We start from the raw sequence: 15,545 nt of genomic DNA on the forward strand, positions 1-15,545 counted from the left end.
GCAATTGCATTTACTACAAATGATGGCCGTGAAAGAGGAGCAGGGAGCAAATCTGCTTTAAATATAATATTAAGAAGTAAACAGCGTAGCTGCCTTACAGATTCAGTTAACAAATTAATAAGAATGTTTATTTTTAAACCACAATTTTTAAACCACAAACCTCTCTAATGTTAGAATGTTTATTTTTACACCACAACTTCAATGTGTGCTTCTATTACAGATATATTTACCGATATCTTTTGCATTTCTAATCCAAACAACGTCAAACACAGCACTTACTCGTGCCCGTAGCAAGACACTTGTCAAGATTGAGATCCATCGGACTAACGGTTCGAGAGATATGCGATTAACAGACAGACACACACACACACACAGACAGACGTTCCTGTAATTTATAGATAGATAGATAGATAGATAGATAGATAGATAGATAGATAGATAGATAGATAGATAGATAGATAGATAGATAGATAGATAGATAGATAGATAGATAGATAGATAGATAGATAGATAGATAGATATAATGTATATGGATCAACTTGTGACATACGGGTATTGTTCCACCCCTAATATATATATATATATATATATAGAGAGAGAGAGAGAGAGAGAATTGTTATATACAATGTTATCAACTGTACATAATGAATAGAGCTCTACAGATGTTTGTCGACAGTTCTATATTAGCACAGCAGAACTGTTGATATAATCCTGATGGCTTATTTCACCAGGAAAATTGTCTTTTGCCCTCTCTCTCTCATCTGTGGATATTACGGCCTAAATCCGCACTGACCGGTGGGAAATTTGGACATCCGGTTATGCACAGTTGGATAATACCAGTGTAGTGATTTACGTTACCGTGGTTGACCTTTTTGAGTCAAAGAATCTCCACTTTACAGGCTTAATCTTATAGCCTAGGCCATGCTACAGTATGGTCTAAATCTCAATTTATCATATTGCGTCATGAATAGACGTAGGCAAGTAAATTTAAAGAATTAGTAACACCAATAATATGAACAAAGATTATACATTATATAATGCTTATATTGTAGGCCTATATCAATTGTTGATCTGTGTTCTCCGAATAGGGTCATTTTCTTAAATGTCAGGCAAGTCATCAATATTTATTGGGGCACGTTGGAGCTAAATTGTGTTGTAAACATGTACAAATGTATGTAATTTATTAATTACAAGAGGGATTCCCAAACATTTTGGTCTGCCGAAACCCTTTGATCTAAAATATTTAGGCCTACTCGAAGTATCCCTCTTGTGGTTACACTTTATTTTTTAAGATGACAAAGTTACATTGCACTTACTTCAAATAAGTAGCTGAGCAATATTAATTAACAACATAATGTGTAACTACGTCACCTTAAAGTTTACTTTCAATAATTGAATTTAGTGTTCTAACATGTAATATGTTAATATGTTAACATTTTTATTGTTATTTTTTAATTGTTTGTTTTAATTTAACATTTTATGATGTAATTATTAGCTTTTCAAAAAAAAAAAAAACACACAGTTTGGGAAACTTTGGGAAACCAGTTTGGGAAACTTGTCAAAAAAAAAAAAAAAGGTTTGATATTTTTGTGTTAGTAAAACATTTTCTTTGTTTAAAAATTTTGGTAAATTAGTTAAGTTTTTTTTTTTTTTTTTTTTTACAGTTTGTTTAATGGAAGCTTCCATTGCTTCCACTCCATTACAATCGATTTTGTGCATATACAAAAATAAAAATAGCATATCCAGAGAAATATTCAGTGGCGTAAATGGACTAAATATGTGATACGCAGCACCGATATTCTAAGTATGTGTTTATGATCACCTCAGTGCATTATTATCAACAATGAGTGAAGTTGGAGTACAAAGTCATGTGATGTTGGGAGGTGCCTGAGTCCTCAGAAACACGCTGCTGTAGTTCAGGGACAAACACAACTCTCAGTTCACAGTGACGAACGCGCGGGACGAGTTATCTCTCCAGTTGATCAAGTTTTCACCCCGTCTAACATTATATGAATGTGAAAGTGCCTCGATGTGAATCATCATGGAACAAGAGGAGAGCAAAATCTCGGTGTGGGTATGCCGGGAGGAGAAGCTGGTGTCCGGACTGTCCAGACGCACCACCTGCGCGGACGTGGTAAAAGTGTTACTGGAGGACCAGAGCTTACAGCAAGGCGCGATGCTCAGCGGTACTCCGCAGTCTTACTGCATCGTGGAGAAATGGAGGGGGTTTGAGCGGATTCTTCCGAATAAAACGAAAATCCTTCGGCTCTGGGGCGCTTGGGGAGACGAGCAGGAAAACGTGCGCTTCGTCCTGGTCAGAAGCGATGCGTCGCTGCCCAACAGCGGACCGAGGAGCGCCGAGGCTCGGGTCGTGCTCAGCAAAGACAGCCCCTGCACCGCGAAAACCACCACGCCGTTTTCACAAGAAAAGCAGCGCAGGATTGTGCGAAAGGCTTTTAGAAAGTTGGATAAAATTAATAAAAAGAAAGAGGAGGTTTCCAAAGACAAATCTGCGGAGAAAATGGAAACGCTCGTTCATCTTATCATCTCGCAGGATCATACGATTCGCCAGCAGGTACAGCGAATAAAAGAGCTGGACAGTGAAATCGAGAGGTATGAATCAAAAGTTCACTCTGACAGAATGAAAATACACGGCGTAAACTATGTGCAAGACACGTATTTGCTCGACCAGGGCTTGGATACGGATGCCAGCGCGCATCCGGACGCGTCCTTTGCGCAGTTTGAGGAATACGCGTCACGCTGCGACCAAGTCATTCAACTTCAGGAGGAACTAACCGAGAGGGAGGCTCTGATGGAGATACTTACAGGTGAGATACAAGAAGAACTCAACCAAAGGTGGATGAGACGGCGGCAGGAGGAGCTCTCCAACAAAGACGCGAACAGCGCTGGAGAAGAAACGGCTCTCAGGGTGACTTCTGTACCCGAGGAACCGGTTTCAGTCGCTCCGGACCTCCTAACGGACACTGAACTCCAGTTAGAGGAGGAGAGGATCAAAACACAGCTGGATACGAGTCTATACATCGGGCTGCGCTTGAACACTGATCTAGAGACGGTGAAGAGCGACTTGGATATGAGTGAGGAGCTTTTGGGCGCGAAGGAACAGGAGTTGAGGGAATTACTTGAAAAGGTTCACAGATTGGACGAGCTGGAGGGGAAACAGGCTGATGGCAGCAAAGATGAGGGAAAAACTGAACAACTGCCTTCCGTAGACAAAGACAATGTATGGGTAGAGCAGGCGAGGGGACTGTCAAAAACATGCGGCAATGATGATGATTCGGACACCGGACTGAGTTCAATGCACAGCCAAGACTCGGATAACGCACCTGTTTGCGAGTCACTTGTGTGACTGTCGAATCATTCAATATGACGCGAACTCAGGGAATATTTCACCTCTCTAGATTTCAGCAATATTCTCTCTTTATAAGAGAGGAATGCATGTAAATTATACCAGTGTAGTGTTATGATCGCCTCACTCTCTAATTGCCTCACAAGGTGCAGACTATCAAATTAAAACTATAATTAACCGATGCATAGACAGAGATGTCCACTGTGTGCTGACTAATGTTATAGGCTACCAACACTATGTATTTGTGTTATGTAGCCTTATGTTTAAACGTTAGAATTAGAGTTTTGTGGTTTAGTGCATCTAGCTTCGCTCTACCTAAATATAAATATAAAATTTACAGTGTTTCCTTTCTGGGGAAATATGATGGAATGATGTATTTTGTCCAATCAAATGCTCTTTATAATGAGATTGACTAGCATATTGAACATACTGACGACTGACAAAACATATTGAACATCGCAGTTTTTTTTTTTTGTTTGTTTGTTTTTTGTGGCTGGGAAGTTAAATGAGTAGTTCACTTAAAAAAAAAAACTTTTGCTGATAATTTACTCACCCCCATGTCATCAGAAATTAAGGTTTTTGATGAAAACATTCCAGGATTTTTCTCCATCGAGTTTTTTCGTGTCATGAGCACAGACTCATGAACCATGATTAGCTAGACAGATTGCAGGTGGTATTAGGGGGTGGGGCATTCTCCTTTTAGAGAGCATCTGATTGGATAAAAATAAGTGCAGCGCAGGATGAGTCATCAATTTGTTTTGGTATTTTTTACTAGAAGAGTGACATTGCAAACACAAATGTTTATAGAGAATTTTGTCAACATTTAGCATAATACAACTTCTCAAAGTTAACGCACATCGACTAAAAAGCCCAAAACTCTAATTTGTTTATTTAACTGGGTCTTTAAATGTCTAGAATTATTTATTGTTCAACATTTAGGCGGATAAAATAGTGCTAACCACTTCCATCTTCACCAGGTGACTAATTACAATGATTCACTTAGAGCTTTTACACAAGGAATCAATTTGCATAACCAGAAAAAATTCTGAGCTGTGGGACCTAAAGTTGCGTGTGAAGCACTGCTGTTTTTTTCACTTCTGAGGAGCTGATGCGTGAATCCCTGTTTGCTTACAGTGAAGAGAAAGACTGAAGCAATTTCAAAACAAGACTGTTTTGATTTAAACTAAATGTAATGTCAGTAAAGTGCAGTAAAGTCATTTTTTCTTTACACGCATTCATTTTCTTGTCACAAGGGACCTTTCAGCATCAAATGTATTTTGTGGTTGACTAATTTCACGCAATGCATTTGATATTCTCCATTGCAACTAATAGAAAAATTATCAAGTGGAATGCGCATGATATGTTTTATGAATGCTGTTGCAGCATTTCATCTCAATATGTGGATGCTTACAAACTCATTTATGAATTATATCCATCTGAATTAGAATTAAAGGAGTAGTTCACTTTAAAAACAACTTTTGCTGATAATTTACTCACCCCCATGTCATTCTTTCTTCAGTCGAAAATAAATGAAGGTTTTTGATGAAAACATTGCAGGATTTTTCTCCATATAATGGACTTCATTGGGAACCAAAACAGTTCAAGGTCCAAAAGACAGTTTCAGTGCAAACTGCAAACAGTTCAAAGGGCTTTAAACGATTCAAGACGATGAATAAGGGTCTTATCAAGTGAAACGATCAATCATTTAAAAATAAAAAAGTTTAGATCATCGTTTCCCTTGATAAGACCCTTATTCATCGTCTGAAATCGTTTAAAGGCCTTTCAGCAGTTTGCACTGAAACTGTCTTTTGGACCTTGAACCGTTTGGTTCCCATTGAAGTCCATTATATGGAGAAAAATCCTGAAATGTTTTCATCAAAAACCTTAATTTCTTTTCGACTGAAGAAAGAATGACATAGATATCTTGGATGACATGCGGGTGAGTAAATTATCAGCAAAAGTTTTTTTTAAAAGTGAACAACGCCAAAATCAAACTCTAAACTTTCTTGCTGTTCTAGTACAAATGCATTATGAAGCATAAAGTCATATATACACTAAAAACATGCCACAAACTGTACATTTGGCTTTGGCATGACCTCAGCAGTAACCAACACAAAGTTTCTTAAGGTTGGGCAGGGCATCCATCCAACCAACCCTCGATGCAGAAATGTCACCGAGTTCAGGGATTCGGTGGTGTATGAAAAGGATTTAAGAGCTAAGCCTTAAATGTGATGTTTAAAAACAGAGGAAGAAAAGGGATAGATCCACCCTCCCATTTCATTCTCAATTACGTAGTTTTGAAACAGATGAATTATGGTATTTGGAAAAGCCCTAGGTCAGCACTCTCCAAATTTGCAGATAAAACAGGCGATTGTGTAAAACAGTGTTTTTTACGTTCCATCTCTTCAAGTTATCATATAAACAACATCAAATTAAAGTTAAACCCCCGGGTTCACAGAAGGCTTAAGCCTAGTCCCAGACTAAAATACATATTTGAGCTGTTTGAATTGAAAGCAACTTGCACTGATATGCGTTTTGTTTTGTTTCTAAGACAAATTTATAAAAGGTATTTTAATGTCCGAATTGAACTAAGATCTAAGCCCTGTCCAAAGAGAACAGAGATGCTTTACAATACAGTATACAGTAGTATACTTCTACTTAGTACGCAATTAGATTTAGGCTCTAAAAAAATGCCATTTATTTGTCAATTAATAATGAGGCATTTCAAAATGAAGCAAATCCATCGGAAGTCTTTTAAAAAAGGGGGGAAATTCTGGGCCTGGTTTCCTGCTGGCAACTGTGTGTCCTGTGATTAAAGTCAAAGAGGAGGGGACAGATGATGAAGCGCCATTAATCTGGATTGGATTGAACCATTTTGAATAAACAAGAGCTCTGACGGGTTTGGAAAAGATTCAAGAACAGCTGGACGAGCAGAGATGCACAGCGTGCCAATGTGGGACAAACATTCAGTGTTGAATCAGGAGAAGAAAAATGACATTCAGCAAAACCTTTAGGATTATCCACGGGATCCAAGAACGGCTGTATTGTAAAAACGTAGATGTAATGTTTGCTATTATTTATTGTCCTCTTTATCAATCATCAGAAATAAAAGCAGGGGTTTTGTGACGATAAACCAGTGTGTTATGGATTCTGAGCTGACACAGGCTCATTAAACACACATAATGGAGATCGCCATACAGTTTTGGCAGGATCAAATGCATTCAATAAGTCTGTTAAGCACTTTAAATGACGTCTTAAAGTTAATTTTGCAAGGGCGCATTCAATAACCGCTGTCATTCATTACAGAGAATGATGCGTAAATGATTGACACATGAAAAAAATACCTCAAAGGCAAAAAAGTGTGTCAGTTTTGTCCTTGGCATCAACGTTAATGCATGGAATGAGCTAATTGTTGTCTTAGATTAAGCTTAGATTACAACTGTGAAACGGACAAATTTTAACCGCTAGGCTAGATTAAGCAGCCATTGTTAGAAGCATGTAGCGTTTAGCATAAAGAAAACAAGCTTTGCAGCTTTTATCACTGGCAATGATGTTTCTTGTTAAGACACTGTAGGTTACCAAAGCAACAACTAGAAATAACATCAACAAAACACCACTTTATTTTTCTTTGCATTTCTTTTAGACACCCATCTCTGCAGTAAAAACTATAGGGTACAATGGGGCCAAAGGCACACCTTAAGAAACGTTTATTTTATTGCAGAAAAAACAATTGATGGAGCAACAGATTTGGTGTGAAAATAAATCATAAAAGTGGTTTGTTATAGTTTGAAATGGTAAAAGGCTCACCAGCATGAGGAAAAAGGTGCAGATTTATACAAATACTTCAGTTCAAATGATGTTTTTAATAATGTCTTGGTTAATACTTGTTCTAAACAATCGCTTTAGCAAAGTTATTTTATATTTGTAATATTTTATTTTTGTTCAATGCTGTCATTAAAAATGTTAATATAAAAATATATTTTTTTAAAATACAGAAACCAAATTATTAAAAAATTAAAGAGTCTGAAAGGAATGAGAATTGAAGGAGATCCCATGATACTTTAATAAAGGTTTACAGTAGTAACAATAAATTATACTTTATTATACAATGATTATCTTTTTTTAATATGATGGATTTTTCAAACCTGAAAATCATTCACTTTAAAAAAAAACAATTTTGCTGATAATTTACTCACCCCCATGTCATCCAAGATGTCCATGTCTTTCTTTCTTCAGTTGAAAAGAAATTAAGGTTTTTGATGAAAACATTCCAGCATTTTTCTCCATATAATGGACTTCAAACTGTCCAAAAGACAGTTTAAGTGTCAGAATAAGTGTCTTATCAAGCGAAACGATCGCTCATTAAAAAAAAAAAATTACAAAGTTTAAGTTTTATAAGCTCAAATGCTTGCCTTGCTCTGTTCTGTGATGAGCGTTCATGACTCTCCTGTTCGAACTCGTTCATCTAAATGAACGAAACTTTTTCCGAGAAAATTTGTTCATTTCGTTCGTTGAATGAACCAAATGACACGAAAAAAGATTCGTTCATTTTGATGAACGAGTTCAAACAGGAGTCACAAACACACATCACAGAACAGAGCAAGTCGACCATTTAAGCTTATAAAACTTAAACTTTGTTATTTTTTTTTTTTAAATGAGCGATCGTTTCACTTGATAAGACCCTTATTCATCGTCTGGAATCGTTTAAAGGCCTTTCAACAGTTTGCAGTTTGCCCTGAAATTGTCTTTTGGACCTTGAACCGTTTGGTTCCCATTGAAGTCCATTATATGGAGAAAAATGCTGGAATGTTTTCATCAAAAACCTTAATTTCTTTTCGACTGAAGAAAGAAACACATGGACATCTTGGATGACATGGGGGTGGGTAAATTATCAAAAAAAATTAAAAAGTGAACTACTCTTTTAAATCTACAACATTTTAAAAAACATCCAATATTTGCGCAATATTGCACCAAGAATCAGACAAATTTCCACGCGCATCTTGAAAAGCATTTGTTTTGGAAAGTGCAGCGGCATATTTTTTGCGCCATCTAGTAGTTTAGAGGAAAATAAAATCAAAAGGCACTTTTTACCCTGGTGCGCCTTTAGTCCCGTTGTACCCCACATTGTAGGCACTTTCATGGCTCATCATAGGCACTCTGATTAGTCTGTGACTACACAGTCCCATACGCAGCAGAGTTAGATGCACTGAGACACACTCCTCTCATAACCATCACTCAAATTTTGTGTGACCTTCTGTTGGATCGGACCAGACGGGATAGCCATCGGTGCCCTCGTGCATCACTGAGCCCTGGTCACCCGACACCCTGTGGCCGGTTTGTGGTTTGTCTCTTCTCGGACAATCTTTGCTTACCATCTAATCTACCCAGACCTGTGACTGGCCAAAATGTTTTGGCTCCTTCGTATATATACATCAACTAAACTCCGTGAGCAGCATGTGAGTCATTCTGCAAAACTATTAAACGCTGAGGGTGCTTTCCAGCCCCTCCTGCACCTGCTAAGGTGAATTCCTGCTTTTCTGTGATATTCAATCTGAAGTGAGGCAGCACTAACATGTTTCAGTATGATGTCAGCTGATGAACTTGTATATTCAGCAGCTGAGAATAAAGCACTGTTAAATAAGATGTCGCAGGTGCACACACACACACCTGCTCGGGACAAATTTAAAAACCTGTTTATATGGAATAGGCACGAGTGACATAACATGACAGTGCGTGTTAGGGAAATGAACCGAATGCTCGTTTTATAACATCTGACGATAAAATGGGCAGCTATATTGTTAAAAAAGAAAGATGGATGTTTCTTGGTCAGAATGAACACTTGGATGGCTCTGCATTAATTTTTTGAAATACACGGACAGAACAGCTCTGTACTTGCCATGACACACATGCACACGTGGACTGACAGATTGAGCGGGAGATTGAGACATTATGTGATCTCATGTGACTTGCACAAGAAGATTATAAATAATAGTTTCCTAGGGCAATGCCTTAAGAGAAGATTAAGATCGGCCAATAGCGAAGTTTAGTTAAATTCCAAACGCAGTGCACACAGACATACAGTAATGGTGAAAATATTAAAGCTGCCAGAGAATCTGTCCTGCCTGGAGATTAGGTCACTTCCTCCCTTCTGCCATGGGCTTTTTAGCATCACTTTACGTTGTATTAGTCAAATTATGTTGTTGCAAAATATATATATATATATATATATTTCATATACATCTCATAAGTCCGAATGCATTAACAATGTTTTCACTGTATTTTGAAGCTTGGATGAAATGCTGGGGGAGGGATTTGTAGAATTAAGAGGCCGTCCATAATAGAGCGTGAATTTCTCTGCAGTGATTTACAGTAGAGGAATGTGAGTTTGTAATAAGGATTACTCATTTACAAAAGGTAAACACATCGGGCCCATTTCCTTGACCCCAGTGACAGCCAAAGACAAACCAAGTGGATGAGGAAACAGGTTCTGGCTGAGACGCAATGTTCCACAGAACATGTTTTTGTGTTCAACTGCTCTGCATTTTAATCGTGCTTCAATGCCTTATTAGACAATATCTTTGACGGTTCAGCAAATATGAGTCTCGAGACTTTGCCTCGGGCAACTTCAAAGATGCCTATCTAACGACAGGTTGAAATAAAATTAAAAAAAGCACATTTTGAAATCATAGCCATATTAAATCAACAATATTAATTGATAATATCATTGTTAATTCTTAATTTCACATTCTGTGCATCAAAATTGTTTTAAAATGTGAGATGTAGGGAAGCGAAATGAATCAAACAGAAGGTCTAGATGTGTGTTTTGAGTTGAGTGCCGCATTTTTAGATGCTGCAAAAGATGCAAACGCAGACACGTCTATCTAACAAAGAAAAACAGTGGAAAAGCAGTGCAGTGGAATAAAAAAATAGTTTTACCAGACCTCAGTGTTGAAAGATGCCTCAAAAGACAAAAAAAATTGAGCGCAACGGTTAAATAAGTCCATCTAGTGCATGTTCACATAAAAAACAGCGGACAAGCAGAGAAGTGGAACGCAAAAATGTGAGACGCAAGTATGTAAACATGCATTATTAAATTTCGTTTACGTTTCTCGAAACTTCAAGTGGACCGTGTATCGGCAATAACAGCACACCTGATATTACCACAAGTCCTGCACACTTCCTGTTTTCCCAGACTTTCCCTGTCTCAAATTGAAAACGCATAGGGTGGAGGAAAACTCACGGGGCATTTAACAGGTTTTCAGCAGAGCAAGTTGGGACACCTGCTCTGGAAGAAAGAAAACAAATTTGCCCCCACTTTACCTGTCAACGATTGTAATCTCATATCAGATAGGCTAATGTTATCCTGTATACAATTTGGTGGCAAGCATGCTTAAAAGTATTGTATCAAAAAATTCACACAACATGCATCAAAAAGTACAGGTTTGTTGTATATATTTCATCCCAAGTGTGGATAACTGGTTTGAAGGATTAGCTAATTGCTTGTGAATTAGGCGGGACATCCTTCATCTGACCCTGAGGAGTGACAGATGATGCGTTTATTGCATTCAAGTAATCACCTGCATTACATCTAATTGGGGTTCATGAGCAAAGAATTTGGATTTAGCTATGGAAATAAAAAATATATTTACCTATTTGCATGATAAATCCAGTCTGGTGACATTATAGGTTATCTGATGTAATCTGTCTGGAGAAACAAAACCAATCTTTTCTAAGAGTGAAGATGCGCTTTGCAAAAATGAGTCAAAATCAATATGATCAAATGTGCCGGATACTAATTTTAACGCTCATGCATCCCAATAATATGAATCTCAGGAAGCAGATGGCTTTTCGCCCTTTCCTGCAAAATGTTTCCAAAATGCACTGACAAAATGAGAGGAAGAGAAACAAAGTGCGAGTGTGTGTGCAGGTTATTTTGAAAGAGAAAACCAGAATTTCTCTTTCAGTCTCTTGTTACAACCTGGTTGTTGCCGGCTTTCTTTCCAAAGAACCTGCATACTCAAGAGGTTATTTAGAGGGGGGAAACTGTCAATTCTTTGTTCTAATGTTACCATGCCTGGATCTTTTCAGATGCCTTTAAATGCAGATTATATTATTTTACTCTCATCCCAAACCCACACAACTAAACACATGATTATCCATCATAAATACATGATTTATTACATTTAACAATATAATACTGCTGATAGTATCAACAAATAATTAAATTAATACACAAATAATCATTAAGGGAAAATAATAATTTCAATATGGGTTGTTAAATTATTTAAATAAATAAATAAATAAATATAAATTATATGAATTATAATTTTTAAATATATAAATATACATTTAAATTATTAAGAGATTACAACTATTAAAAGTTTTATTTTTTGTGGTGGATTTTTTGTTATTTAATGCTTGATAAGAAAAAGACCACCTATAAACAAAGTACTTGTGTCATTTCCAGTCAAGATGTAATTTTGCCAAAATTCTGCAAAAAGAAAAAATGTATTTGTGTACATTCAGGATACACATAGCTGTGAAATTAGCCTCAGCAAGACAAAGGAGTCGCAATTTAAAAAAAAGTCAAAAAGTAATTTCCAAAATCATAATCACTGATAATTTGTAAAATTAAAATAAAAAATAAATTGTAAACTATAATTAAGCATCATAAATACATGAATTACTACATGCAAAACATGTAAACGAGTGAAATATATAATTTCAATAAAATGTAAAAAATATATTTTTTTATAATATTGTGAAACTAATTTAATATATTATTTATATAAATGTGTGTCATTTCCAATTAAAAAATATTTTTAAATAAAAAATATAAAAAAAGAATTGTGTGTTTTCAGGATACATAAAACGCCAATTGTGAAACTAGCTTAGTAGTTGGCTATTTTGTTCCAAAAATGTTATAAAAGAAATTTCCAAAATCATCCTTTCCATCAGAGAATGCTATCAATCTTAAAATATAATTAAGCATCATAAATAGATGAATCATCATTTCCATCACAGAATGGTATTAAACCTGATCCACCATTAGAGATACTGGAAATGACACTATGGTGGAAACACTACTATCAAAGCCTTGGGCCCTTTTCTCCAGGGCCGGAAGATCATGAGCCTGAAGGAAGCCATCAATAATTAAACCCCCTTTGCTTTTACACACAGTCTGGGCAGATGTTAACGTATTTCTAACATATGCTGTCAGAGCCACTTCCGAGAACAGCAAGGAGACAAATTACATCCCGAATGAAGCCCCCCCAGACCAAGACATCCCTTTAGGGCAGACCACCTCTCATCTGTCCCGACCCGAACGGCTACATGAAAACTGACCTTCTTCCACCAAATAAAAGCCACAACATAGCACGTTGGCTTGAAGGTATCAGCTTTAAACAGGCTGATATATTCACTTCTGTACGGCCTTCAGACAAAACAATTGACAAAAAGCCAAACGATCTGGAAATCATATTGCAATCAGTCAGAGTTAAATTGTAAATGTTGGACTCTTTTCATGGCGGCTTTCATTTTCATTTAAACGAAACAAGGTGACAGCAATATGCAAGATGCGTCCTGGGATCAAAGCGGACTTTCGTCTTCCCACGCTTTGTCATCACAAACAATATCTTTAATGGGTTATTGGTGATGAAATATAAATGGTGCATCAGAATAACAAGCACATTAGAGAGAGGAGGAAGTTCAAACGGATGGGGATGTTTCTCAAATCCAAACAAAGCTGACCTCTGTGCGCATTCAGCTTTCAGAGCAGCAAAAACCTGCCGGCTTTGATCCTGAACTAGCGGCTTTCAGCCATTACAAGGTCATGAAGGTTCATTCAAAGCATTCCTCGACTTAATAGGTCACTACGCTAATAGATTATGTGGAGATGGGTGGGAGAGGGTTGACACAGGTATGCAGTGTTTCGCAGGGGTTGTGACACACTCAGAGCACAGAAAGCAAAAGGCCCATGCAATGTACAAGAACAACTTCTCACAATCTTAAAAGATGATTTTTTTTTTCATACCGTGCAACCGAAAAGTGTAACTATTTCACATCAAAACCTACTGACCCTAAACTTTTGAAAGGCGGTGCATGTTTATTTTATTTTATTCTATATATATATATATATATATATATATATATATATATATATATATATATATATATATATATATATATATATATATATATATATCAGGTTTTATAGTACCATCTTTTTTTTTGCTTCATGGAATTAGTTAATTCCCAAGTGAACTTTAAGATTTTTTGTTTGATTGTTTTAAAATCAATGTTGTGACTCATCTCAGAGCTGGTTGAACAAGTTAAAAGCTTAAAGTCTTTACTGACAAATTTGCTGAAATCCGTTTGATGAAAATGAATGGAAACATATGAAACCATGTAGCAGCCACAAGAACCTAGCAATTGCTTAAAACACCCTAGCAACAACCTAGTAACCACCCAAAACACAGTAGCAACCACTTAAAACAACATACAAACCACCCCAGTACACTACACAACACTCAAAACCCCCCGTCAACCACCCACAACACCCCAATTATGAGCTTTACATGAAAAGCAGCAAAAACATTCAAGTCTGCTCCTTCGTTTTTTAGTTTTACTTTGTGTATGTTGTAGTAAACGGCACCAAAAAACCTTTTCAATAGTGGTCAGTGACTAATCCTCAGTTTAAAGTTAATTTAGGCCATTAAAGACGCTTTGAATGGGTAAAGAACTGAAATACTGGCTGTTCTCCAAGCCTCCAACTTCATTTGAGGTGAAGTCAGCCGGTGAAAGTGCGACAAAATCTAACAAGACTAATGATAAGACTATCTCAGGATAATCAATCAGCTTTTCAGTGTGTGAATAAAGCCCTTCCCACGTTACTCTTTATGTTGACTTAACAAGCACACAACTACAAATGTACCTTTTACGTGTGTGAATGTGGAGCGTTTCAGGACTGAATCTATATGCTCACATGCAAACAGAAAAAGGCCTTCGAGGGGTATGAAGCGGGACAAACAGAGGAGGAGATAAAACAACATTTCAGAGAAAAACAGAAACCGGCTCCTCCACTGTTTCATGACATCAGTGCATGTCTCGCTCGCGTGTGGCGGTGTTAATTTGAAACCTACACCTCAGATAATTACAGGGCCGTGACGCTCAGACACTATGACGCATAAACGCAAAAGCGCACATGCTCTCACACTCTTTAAAAAGTTGTCTGTTTTTGTATCTTGTCACTGTACTCCAACTAGCAAGTACCAGCCTCTTACCAGAGAAGGCTGTGAACCTACAGTAGAGAGGCCTGTTGAGAGGCCATTTAGGGCCAGATTAAGGCTTAGCGCAAACCCTCTTTTGATGTTAATAAACTACTGTCAGGATTCACTAAAAACACGCAGTGAAAAATTAGCGTGATTTTTGCGGCTGAAGTGCATGTGCATTTGTTGGAGTTTCTCTTTCAAATGGAAAGTTTATGGGAGGAGAGAATTTAAAATAATCACTCAAGGTGATTTACTAAGGTTTGCGCAAGTCAATTTACTAGTATTTGGACCATTATTTACAATAAAGGATGAACCAGAAACAGACGTATTAAACCAGACGCTAATTTGCGCTGCTCTTAGTAGATTGTGTTGGTCATTATGGAACTGACTGGGTTGTGGCTGTGTTTTTTTGGAATGGCATTCTCGTGCTAATTTGCCCTGTTTTGTAAATCTGGCCCTTAGTCTCCAACAAGCACGGTTTTTAATTTAATTGACATACACAATATTAAATTCACAATGTTAAAACCACTACCTTGATTTGACTGGAATATTAACTCACATACTTGGAAAACAAATAAAGTTAAATAAAGTAAATTAAATCTTGTAATAAAGATAATTCTTCTGTGATAATTTGAAGAAAATCTTTAAATGGACACAATTTCAAAAATGTACCGTGGTGAAGCTCAGACACAACTTAAACTGATTTAAACAATGGGAAGAAAATTAAAACGATTCCTAGCAGGATGGAAATAAAGTGCTGGCAAGTTTTCCATTGCTCACTTCTTAAAATTAGGGTGTCAACTTGAAATCGATCTTCCTTTTGAAATGATGATATGGAATTTCAGCAATTTTATATAACAGGATACGATTGAACATATCCATGTATTTGTCCAGTTAGGACAGGAACT

The 15,545-nt window shown here is 36.9% G+C and overlaps 1 protein-coding gene across 1 annotated transcript; it reads left to right on the top strand.

Moving 5' to 3' along the window:
* Positions 1-1,903: 1,903 nt before the first annotated feature.
* On the top strand, positions 1,904-4,595 carry rassf10a (Ras association domain family member 10a). The gene has a single exon (XM_039647047.2). The coding sequence runs from the start codon at positions 2,042-2,044 to the stop codon at positions 3,365-3,367; it is 1,326 nt and encodes a 441-aa protein (XP_039502981.1). The 5' UTR covers positions 1,904-2,041; the 3' UTR covers positions 3,368-4,595.
* The last annotated feature ends 10,950 nt before the right edge of the window (positions 4,596-15,545 follow it).

This window comes from Pimephales promelas, chromosome 25 (assembly GCF_988280905.1).
Source record: "Pimephales promelas chromosome 25, fPimPro1.hap1.1, whole genome shotgun sequence".
Classification (NCBI taxonomy): Eukaryota; Metazoa; Chordata; class Actinopteri; order Cypriniformes; family Leuciscidae; genus Pimephales; species Pimephales promelas.

What these genes read in the sequence shown, in the direction of transcription:
- rassf10a (XM_039647047.2), top strand. Translation starts at nt 2,042, where the DNA reads ATGGAACAAGAGGAGAGCAAAATCTCGGTGTGGGTATGCCGGGAGGAG.